At 51.0% G+C, this 11118-nt stretch overlaps 3 protein-coding genes across 3 annotated transcripts; all 3 read right to left on the bottom strand.

The window, feature by feature from the left end:
* Positions 1-800: 800 nt before the first annotated feature.
* Positions 801-3970, bottom strand: INS49_004243 (uncharacterized protein; the record flags this gene model as incomplete). Its single annotated transcript, XM_043165033.1, has 3 exons — positions 801-3163; positions 3303-3490; positions 3618-3970. The coding sequence occupies 3 exons, from the start codon at positions 3968-3970 to the stop codon at positions 801-803; spliced, it is 2904 nt and encodes a 967-aa protein (XP_043018683.1).
* A 1562-nt stretch (positions 3971-5532) lies between these two features.
* INS49_004242 (uncharacterized protein) lies at positions 5533-6003 on the bottom strand (the record flags this gene model as incomplete). Its single annotated transcript, XM_043165032.1, has 1 exon — positions 5533-6003. The coding sequence occupies one exon, from the start codon at positions 6001-6003 to the stop codon at positions 5533-5535; it is 471 nt and encodes a 156-aa protein (XP_043018682.1).
* A 950-nt stretch (positions 6004-6953) lies between these two features.
* INS49_004241 (uncharacterized protein) lies at positions 6954-10517 on the bottom strand (the record flags this gene model as incomplete). Its single annotated transcript, XM_043165031.1, has 4 exons — positions 6954-7622; positions 8583-9355; positions 9416-9718; positions 10049-10517. The coding sequence occupies 4 exons, from the start codon at positions 10515-10517 to the stop codon at positions 6954-6956; spliced, it is 2214 nt and encodes a 737-aa protein (XP_043018681.1).
* Between the last annotated feature and the right edge of the window lie 601 nt (positions 10518-11118).

Genomic DNA, 11118 nt, shown 5'->3' with positions numbered 1-11118 from the left:
AGAGCGAGACATCACCTACGCTTGGTTAATGAGCGGTCAAATAATTAACTGGTAGACAGCCGGTGAACACGGCTATGTCCATGTCAATAATATAATTGAACATCATGTTTCTGACAAGACCGATGCATTATGCCTTTTAATGATCATTCGTAACAGTGATAGTCGTTGGTGGGTATGGGACGTGAGACATGCCAGGCCCAGGAGAGACGTGGAGGGTGAGTGGTGCTCGATTGTGGTATGTACTTAACGAGGCGCGATCGCTGTTGCTGTCGCACTAAATACATAATACTTAGTCAGCCGATTTCTCAATAGAGGCATCTAACAGAGTCCCGCACGGCTCTCAGCAGGCACATGTATGATGGAGCGAACCTCTTGCCTCGGAGAATCATATGCTTTCAGACCTTCTTGACACGTCAGCATTAAATACATCTCACCTTGGAAGGAACCCATTATTGTAGTGTATCAATAGCCCAGAAAATAGAGAACACCGGTGTGTTGTTATTGAAATAGATTGGAGGTAAGAGTAAATGTCACTGGTATTAGTAAACCGTACTGTAGACATTGTTAATACGAACGTGAATGAGTCCTCTTTTCTAAGCGCACAGGAGGTGAGGTGAGACCATTTAAGGTGATCTACGGTCAGTCACGGCTAGGTCTTTCACGAATATCAGCATTATAATATTCTGGAACAATGTGTAAGACACTGATTGGTTGCTTGATCACTGTCTTAACTGACCTGTCAAAAGATGCGCAAGTATTTGCTCATTTTGACGAGTCAGGCACGAGCTCTTATTGCCCGCTCAAGCACAGAAGATACCCTGGTCCGGCCTGTCACCAGCCTCAGGGCAAGGTGAAAAGACGTTTGTAGTAGGTCCGTGACCTTGAGCCTGAATGACGAAGGAAGTCGTATCCATCGTTGACGACCCAATTGGCGCCACCCAGCTATAAGTGTACCCATCCCGAGTAATAGGCACCGGGCCGACCAGGTCCCAAGCCCATGGTATGTTGTCTTTCGGGTTGGTGATCGTCCCGTTGTATCGGTACAGGTTACCGTTCTGCACCATGCCGACAGCACAGTAGCAGCTGGAGGGGTTGTAGTAGATTGGCCACGCGGGGACATTCTGGTAGTCACACGTTCCGCTCGCATTCGAGTAGGTGACGTACACACGCAAAGACGAGTAAGCGACCAGAACGTCGGCGGTGTATGTGGTGAACCCGTCCTGTGGATCGGCGTGTACATTGATAATGGGTTTGCCGCCGGGGAGGGACAGAGTGCTTGCGCTCACTGAGTTCGAGCTTTCAGACTCGATATTCCCGCCGCCGATGGCTTTGACGGAAAAGGTCAAGTCCGACAATCCAGGGGGGATGTCGCCGACCGTCACAAGTGTCATGTAAAAGGGAACGCTCAGGACCTGCACGCCATTCAAGTAAACGTTGTATCCGACCGCATTCAAGTTGCCTGACGAGTTCCAGGACAGACTGACAAAGCTGTAGCCGTATGAAGTGATTGCCAAAGATCCCGGGGCGTCTGCAGCCGAGCCATCAGCTGCGGCTGGTGCGTCGGTGACCGGAGCACTGCCGCCCTGTACAGAGCCCATGAACGATTGCATGTATACGTCGTCCGGGAGAGTATCATATGGGTTGTCCGGTGTGTCGTCTGTCACCTCCACTAACCCCGCGCCTCGCTGACCGGCTAGGGCGACTACACTGCCAACTGCACTCGCTGGTACGCTGTCGATAATGTGCCAGATCTTTCGAGGGTCTGCTGGTGTCCAGTCGAGTGGAGCGTAAGATGATGTGTATGTCTCGTAACTATCCGTAAATGTCAAGAGCGTGTCCATCGTATTCTCGAAGCATTGTGACGTATTTGAGCCCGTGTGGAGCACAGTGAAAGCCCCGGGGTATCGGCGTTTGGTGTAGGCGTTGATGTATGCGTACAGATCCGAGTACGTGTTATCGGGCCCGCAATCAATCGCCCCTTCATCGAAGAAGATACCACCAATTCCGCTTCCATACAGTCGATACCATTTATCGACATCGCTCTCAATCTGTGACACCCAGTCTGCCAGTTCATTTGAGCCGAGCCGTGTGGTGAGTAGCTGCTCGCTTGCGCCAAGATATCCAGTATTGACATAACCAATGATCCGCTTTCCACTGGAGTTAGCCGCGTTGATGACTTGTTTCCAGCTCATGTCGACTTGTGAGTCAGCGCCGCCGTTCTGAATGTCGGCGATCAGGACGCTGACCTTGTTGCTATCGTAGCCTAGAAGTCTCTTCCAGGCATCCGGATCGGCGTACGGGTCGATGTTCGATGCCAAGGCAATTTGTTGGCCAGCTACACCACCGGGAGGGGGCAATGAAGTGGCTGTTTGCGTCGGAACTGAAGTGGACCACGTTGGTCCAGCAATTGACGGGTCCCATGTGGCAGATTCTGTCTCCGTGCTGAGCCCAGTCGCGTCAGAAACGGTGGTCGTCTGCATAGTCGTATAGGACTCAACATCGATGCCGGTCAAGGGGGTACCGCTCGCCACCGAAACCATGTCAGTGGTTGTGACAAGAACATCGACATTGTGGTTCCAAACTGGGTGTTCTCCTGCCCATCTGAACGGCTCCTTGGGCCACTTTCTGGGTGAGTGAATGCCGGTGTTAATGAGGTATGACGATGTGCCCCATGGAACTCCTGAGACGAGGCCGCCGAGAGAGTTGTAGTACACGTATTTAGGCGCCTGGTTGTTGATAAGGCCTTGCCAGTGTACGAATATAGCAGCCGCCCCGGCTGCGTGAGGCGTAGCCATTGAAGTACCGGTCCTGAAAACTAGATCCTCGTCACTCTTGATTCCCAGACTCAGGATCTCAGTACCTGGTGCAAGGTACTCGACGACGCCGCCATAGTTTGAGTACCGCCTATCAAAGTCATACGTGGCGTTTATCGCGCCCACACACACAGTCTCAGGATATGAGCAGGGGTAGATTCTTCGGCTGGCGTCCATACCGTTGTTCCCAGCTGATGCAAACACAGTGATCCCTGCTTTGTTTGCCTCGATCAGCTCCGAAAGAAGGGCATCTGCGTGACCTGGCCAAACCATGGACATGTTGATGATAGAACCTCGAAACCTCCATGGCGCTTCTTTCTGGTCGCGTTTCTTATTTTCCTTGTGCTCAGCTGTTACGGCGTCGAGAGCCTGCGGATATTTTAGAAGCAGAGTCGCCACAGGGACCGTCAGGGAAGTTGGATGGTGAGGAGAGTCCGGGGGGTGTGGACACATAAGAAGCACATGCTGACGGAGAGTAGGAATACATACCAGTTTGAAATGTGTAGAAATCCGAGCCTTTCGCTACAGTCTTCACGCTGATGAGGTTCGCAAATGGCGCAACACCATACTTGTAAGCACCAATGATACCAGCGACATGGGTTCCATGACCCATAATGTCATCGTTGATCTCATCCGAGAAATTGGACTTGTCGCCAGGTGCTCCGCCGCCAAAGTATCTAGCACGGCCCCCAAAGAGGCCGTGTGAAATTCGGATGCTAATGACATATTAGTGAAGAGGAGGAAGAGGGCAGAAAGAAGAAAAATGAAAAACACCACACGGGGGATTAAAGAAGGGCTGTTTACCCGCTGTCGAAAACATAGACGTTGACTCCTCGCCCTGCCCCCCATACGTAGTCGTATTCTCCGTTGTCGTAGACGGGTGTCGATAGCTTTTGAGGAGCCTTCAGTATCTGCAAACCGTAAGGTGCATTCTGCTGAACACCCTCGGAGTACTCTCGCTTCAGAGTCTCGGCAACCGATTCCGTGGATGCATTCCTGTAAGCTTCCACTGGCTCCATTAGCTCGATACGACGGTTGGTTTCGACGAAAAGAACACCAGAGTCTAGGCGGACGTGTGAGTTGAGTGTGATGTCGTCTAGTTTGGCTCTATACCAGGAGCTGGCTGACGCGAATCGGGTAGTATTGGACAAGTCCATGCCAATTGATTCAAAGTGCTCTTGTAGTGTATAGCCCGAATGAAACACGACAATGTATTCATTTGGGATCCATGTTGTTTCATGTTCGGTGCCGTACAGTGGAGCTAGGCCATCGCCACCGCGGGCGAGCTTGTGCCGCTGCACAAATTCCTCAGTAGTCTCAGATACTGCTATTCGAATAAAGAGACTGGCAACAACCAGAAGAATAGAAAGAAGCTCCATGTTCTCAACTCTCGGAAGGAATGTATGTGGGGGATGGGACTGAAGTGGCAGAAAAGGCAGAATCGATCGAAAGAATATGCTTGCCCGCACCACGTACCGTGCCTGTGGCGGTCACGGCTCTCAGGAAAGAATTGGCTGCACTGCGACCCGTGGACTACTGAAGAGGGAAGGAAAAGAATGGAAAAGGCCTGGTGGTCTGCAATCTACACTTTAAATACTTGCAAGAGGGGCCAGTGACTGAGGTCCAGTGAATGAGGTTCAGTGAACGAGGTCCAGTGAATGAGGTCCAGTGAATGCAGCCATTCACTGTACTGTGGCACAGCACGATGAATCTTGCCATACTTGACAGTGAGTCAGATTTCCTCTTCTTACTGTTTCATAATATCCAAACGGTCATGTATGTACAAAAAACCGAGATTCAACCCTCCCAAACGAACATGGTTGAGCCCACCAACCACCAGTTCCGTAGGATAACCTCCCATGAGACACCTTGCCATGAAAAACCTCCAGTCGGATAACCTCCACTGGGGTAACTTCCTCCCTCCCACGAGCGGGCTACGCTCCTATGGACTACCCTTCTATGGGCTACCCTCCTATTGGCCGCCTTCCTATAGGCTATCCTCCTATGAGATAGACCGTCATGGGATACCCTCATTCAAGATATTAGGATAACAGACGTTGAGGAGAAGTTGAAAATGCCTCGTGATATGACTTACGATAGATAACCTACAACGGGTGAACCTGATGATTGCTCCTGTAGCATACCGCGGACAATTCGTTTACAAACACGTCATGCACCATTCCAAAGGTATTCTCGAAGATGCCACTGCAAGACACAAACGCTTCATGTTATTGTTGGCATCAACGATCATATTACAAACTCAACTGCCTTCTCGCGGGCTGCGTCGGTTTGCAGAATCAATCAGCCCGCCAGCGTGAGCATTTATCGTCTCCACAAGTAGTCACACCATGAAAAGACGGCACCATCAAATAAGCTCCACCAATCTCTTGCATGCTGGTCTGAGAGTCTTCACTAACCAATTGCTTGAGTCACAGACCAATGTTAACATGATAATCAGGTTATATTGGATGCCCGGGGAAAGGATATCTTGGTTGAAAAACATCCCTACTGTTCGCCAAAGCTATCGAGAAGCAGTTTCAACGCTTGCCAAAGACCCTCCTCCTCCATCCGAGCCTTCACCTTCACCCCAGGCCCCTCTTGCACCTTATGTCAGCTTTCTTGTAAAATATCGAAGCCTCCTTTTTGCGCCAACAAGACAGCGTCTCTGAGGCCAAATGATCTTGTCAGGTCTCCCCGTCCTGTCCCCAGAAGAACATGATTAATTAGCTCGCGCTGGAGAGCGTCTGAGTTCCTGCACAGGTATCGCCGGTTCGAGGGGTTCGAATCTCATTTCGCGATTGCACTCCACCAACCTCACGCCGGCATCCTTCAGGACGGCTGTCAACGTCGCGTTGTCAAAGGTCGCGCTGTAGGAAGTCCCCAGGGAAGGAGACGCAGAGCTGACCCAATCAATGGATGAGCTTAGATCGGTGCCGATGCCCTCCATGTGTTGCTCTAGTGGATATCCGCCCTTAAGAATCACCATGTACTCTCCGGGTATCACGTCTTCCGAATCGCACCCTATCAGGCGCGGCGATTGGAATGGGTCCCCATAGATGGCTCGGGTCATCATAGTAACCCTGGGGATGAGTGGAGCTCTGCGAGTCGGTCTTCCAAGTAGGTCTGTGATGATGAGGATGAAAGACACGGCGAGGAGAGTTTGGCGGAACATCAAGGCGGCGTTGCGCATTGTTGGTCGAAAAGACGAGCGGTGGTTTGCGGGGGCGTTTGAAACGACGTAGCTGGCGATGTCAGGAAACGACCGCAAGTCTGAATTTATTTACAGCATGGAAAGGTGAATGGGACTGGTTAAATTGCGATGTTTGCATGGGAAGCAAGCATGAGATGGCCAGAATCGTACGGCCGAAGGGCACAGAAGGCAAACATTTTTATTCCCCCCACCTATTGACTGTGCCACATCTAACTACGCCTGACCATTTACTGAACTAGCAGAGGTGACTCGGCAGCTGTTGCGGCCGCAGGAAGCCGGTTGTGTGACTGGCGGCCGAGGCGCACGTACTACTTGTGGCCAGCTTACCGGTAAGGCCGTCAGAAGCACCGTTCCCTCCCCTCGCTTTTCCATGAGCCGAATGAGTACTCTGCCCCTACCCATTAAGTCTATTCATGATAAAAGTTCGCAGGAAAAATTTTGACCTTGGAAAAGTTGGAGAACTGCTCCTTCTTCATACATGTCCCACAAATCACCCGAGGTTTGTGCACCTACGGGGGGATTGTGAGCTTCTTGTGGTAGCATCCGGCGAGTCTGCTGCTCAATGGAGCTTCCACTGAGGCCCCCAAGAGAGAGATATATGCACATTCCGCAATAATCTTCATCAAAGTTGGGCACAATCAACTTCAGGTCTGTAACCTTGCTCGTTGCAGGAATACATGCCATCAGGAGGACAGAAGTCGCCCTTGCCTCATGTGCCGCTTGTGACTGGGCTATAGGGTAATTGTGTCTCTGAAAGCGATTCCTGTTTTTCTCTGGCACTGTCACACGTAGTTAGCGGTATAAGGAAGCATCTCTCAATTTTGAAAGCACAAGTATTGAGCTTCGCACCATAGATGAGGTTATATGATTTAACCTCCAGCGGACATGGAGCTACACAGGTAGTAGTTTTGGTTTCGAAGAGCCATCAATCACCACCCCAAGGTCGCCCCATAGTCCCGTGCAAGCTTTACAAAACCCCAAACCAGCTTTTCTGGCACATCAGGCGACTTGTTCTGCCCAAAAGAATACATAATCGTCTGGAAAAAGTCATTCGAATGCAGTCTTTTAGACCCGGATTTGCCAAAACCACCATATCCGCCAACATCATAGGCAACCATATCGAACGCTTTGACGAATGCGAGCCACACGTCATCCTTGCCGAGACTAGGTGGGCCGAAGAACTTGACAAGCTCCCGCTGAATTATCTTCGCAATTGCAGCCCTCTGCTCATTTGTAAAGGGCTTGCCGTCTTTGGTCGTGCCCTTATCAACAGCAACACTCAGTGCCTCCCAGTTCTCTTTCGTGCGTTCAAATACATACTTATCGACGGCTAGTTCTATGCCTCTGTCGATGTGCTTCTTCTCCAGGATGGCCCCATCCTTGGAAAATCCTGCCATAAACACGACGTGTGAGAAGCCGCCCATGAAGGACAGGCAGTCGACCAGGCCGCCATGCGTAAGCAGGTCGACTGCGGTCTGTTTGTCGGAGCAGAATCGAGGATTTAGACCTGCTTTGAGAAGGGCCTTGACGTCATCCCATGACATGACATATGGGCCGGGAGGGGGCCCAGATTCGCTCAGGTTGAAGACTGGGGGATCCTAAGTCAATGTTAGTACTAGCAAAGAAATGATGAGGGATGTATGAGGCGAAGTTCACATTTCGAACGGCCATTTGGTATGGTTCTTGTGGTCCTTGAGAAGAAGAATGTGAATAGTGTACCTATGCGAAGAGGGATGGAATGATGGCCGTTCGTGAACAGTTGAAAGGTCTGAACAGCCTCTTCTTATAAGAATCTGAAAACAACACAGGTGCTCGTCAAAGAGCCAGCCGAAGCCTGGAAGGCCACTGCGCTTGCCCTAGGTGCCTCAAGGAAACACTCCAGACGCCAGCCACATGTGTAAATCAGTAAGCCGGAACTGGAAACATCGGCTGAGACCGCTGCTTTTTGCGATACAGCAGGACCGGGCTGGAATGTTACTGGATGCACGGGCACACGCCACAGAGTGCTGTGCTAAATACAGGCGCGCCATTTTGGAGGAGATGGCGTACGTGAGACTTATGCCCCCACACGCTAGTCTCAATGGAATACGAGTGATTTGGCACCGGTTGGCTACACCGCAAATAGCGAGGACGCAACGGGGCTGGCCGAGACCTTTTTGTAACGGCAGATTCCTTGGTCTTAGTCCTTGGGTAGGAACACCCCTAAAAGCATGAAGCTCGACGTAGTGGTGTTTTTACCGGTTTTACGTGAGATCTGTGCTAGTAGAAGCCAGTCTATCGAACCAGAATGTGTTTGAAGCCTCAATGAATTCGATGACAATGGTGCCTAAGCCGAAGCCTCACCGTTCGTATACATGCCAGTTGAGGTCCTCGTACCCCTCTATATCCGTTATTCCCCGTCGTCTCCACGTTTCTTCAACCCGTCCTGCTTCAAATAGATTGATCTTTGTATCTTTGTGATCGGTTAAGCTTAAGCGCTTTTCGCGCTCAAGGCCGGCGACTACGCGATGACGGAGCCCTCCATGCTCGCCCGTCACACTTGGTGTCCGATAACCAACATTTATGTCCTTTAACCTCGCCTTCAACATGTCCTCGGACAGTTCAGCGGCAGTCTCTTCAATCTCGCACACCGCCTCGGAGAACTCCAGAGCAAATTGCATGGGCCCCGCACTTCTCATAATCTTCTTGTTCACCAGCCCGCCCCGTACCGAGAGCCATAGATAGCAAATAAGGCAGCAAGCCATCCAAGCAGCCTCGAAGCCCAGCCCCAACCGGAGCAGAGAACTTGAAAATCCCCAGACGTAGCCTGGTGCCGTGTTGCATATCGCCCTTCCTTCGCCGAGCAGGTCAAGTGAGATCGGTTGCCCCTTGTAGCAGATGCAGTTGCCCAGGCTCCCAAAGCCATTATTGCCAGAGCATCCGTGACCGACATCAATAAAAGGGGCAGCGAGCGAGATTGCAGTGCCGTTCAGCCAGAGTGTTGAGTTGTACGGCATCTGGCCCGGAGGCAGCGACTCGCCGGACACGTTCCCGAGAGAAAAATGAGCCTTTGACATGTTCTCGGGGACATCAAACTCTAGCGCAAACTTCAGGTCCGCTGGAACTGGTGTGCTCTGAGGTGACACGACCAGAGCAGCATCGATAGAGGGTCTCAGGATTGGCCTCGAGCTCGTGAGATTCCTGAAAGAGCAGGTTCCGTCGGTGCCAGCCCACCAGTCGAAGCTGATACCACTCCATTCAACAACTTCAGCTGTTAATGCTACCTCAGAGCCATTCGTTACCCATCCTTGGGGGTCCAGAGAGATCTGTAACAACTGCTTGGTTATGGCGTCTGTGATAGGATGTCAGCAGGGCTTATCCATGGTTCGGGAAAGCACAGACTTCTACCCACAGGCTCGAATGCTCTGGAAGTTTTCAGAGCTTTGCTCAATGTTATTCGAGCCGTTGATGGTATTGAAATGGTCCCATATAGTTGTCGTCTTGTCGAGCTTCCAGCCACCGGATGTATATACAAGCCGACGGGTGTGGAAATAGCTTGCTTCAGGGTACTCAGTGGATAAAACATTCAGGCAGGGCTTTGTTTTAGTGTAATTGTATGCGGTCGTCACGGTCCCCAGAGAAGAGAAGTCCGGGCCAATCTCGATGTGGTCGTCCGTCGAGTCGAATCTGCTGCCATCCAGCACCCAGCATAAGGCTAGGTCACGTGTGCTCAGCGGGACGATATTCGCGTCAGGCATTGCATATAATCGATGTGAAAGACTAAGATACCCCGTTGCAGTGCTCCATAAAAGAGAGAACAGAAGGGTGTAGCTGAGGGCGTAGATGAGCAGCAAGGTGCACAAGAAAGAGGCTATTCCCTGCATGAGGAAAACGTCCCTCAAGATAACGCCTAGCGTCTCGAACGAGGCTCGTGACCAAGAGATGGTTAGGTAATATCTGTAAGTGACGCAATAGTATTCCATCGCATGGATCAGAAGTCGGCGCATCACACACCGATATAAGATCCAACCATGCAGCAGCCTACCACCTTGACCAATTGTTGTATCCCAAGCCACGTCGAGGATTTTTGCATGGGTGAAAGTGAAGTTGCCAAAGGTCAGATCCAAATTGAAAGCCTGTGTAATGGCTGGAGATCCAGAGTCGCCGAGTTTGTCAGTACAGCCGGGGTCGAAAAGATCCGAATATGACGGGGCCAGCGTTGCCTCATTTGACTTGACTAGTCCGCTCGAGACGGCAAAAGCGATGGTGCCTAGGAGAAAGAGTACTGCAACGCCTGTGATGTGCTTGTTAGACAAGGGAACATCTTTGGTCGTCTCGTGTGGTTCGTCATCCTGAATTGTTAAGGGCTTGCTTGGCGAGGCTCCGCTTGTGTCATTGATTGGCGTGATAGCCGCGCTCGCGAGCTCCAAGCCTGCTTCTGCGTATGACGAGGTTTCGGCGACGGAGATGGGTGCAGATCCGGCGTCAGTGGATGCTGAGCTCAATGGCTCCATTTGTATCGATGGGGAACGGGCCGAGGTTTGCATGATGATGTTCGATAAGTGAATGTTAGAAATGGTTGGGGGTCAGGATCGATCCTGCTGACAAGCTTATATAGGATCAAATTCTATTCAGGCAGCTGAAAACCTAGCCATTTTCTGATAGGCCATGTCGCACGTTGTGTAACCAGGGACTCGGCCAGTCATGTCATGAACATGTGTACGTAGTTCGCATAAGCCAATATCGGGTCTGGGGGCTCAGGGGATACATTGTTTGCAAATAGGGTCCAGAAGGCCCGTCTATGAGACTCTGACCCAAATAGCTCTCTTCAAACTACCTCGGACCGTGATCTTAATCGCTGCGTTTGCCGTATTTCATCCCCCGAGCTCCTCATCGTCTAAATGAGTGTCCTTGACCCGCGAGCAAACGCCTCGGAGGATTCAGCTAGAGCAGAGGCCACGATCTCGTATAATTACAATTTTTCGAAAGCTTGTCCGCGGAATATGCAGAAGTAGAAGCTCGTGACACTGCATCATAACGTATCATGTTTCGTGAAAGATATGACATGAATTGCCACTGAAAAGTCATCACGAAGCATGCATTTATTACTCTATC

This window comes from Diaporthe citri (genome assembly GCF_014595645.1).
Source record: "Diaporthe citri strain NFHF-8-4 chromosome Unknown scaffold_11, whole genome shotgun sequence".
Lineage (NCBI taxonomy): Eukaryota > Fungi > Ascomycota > Sordariomycetes > Diaporthales > Diaporthaceae > Diaporthe > Diaporthe citri.
Note: the sequence above shows the minus strand (reverse complement) of the source record. Positions and strands in the feature narration are given on the sequence as shown.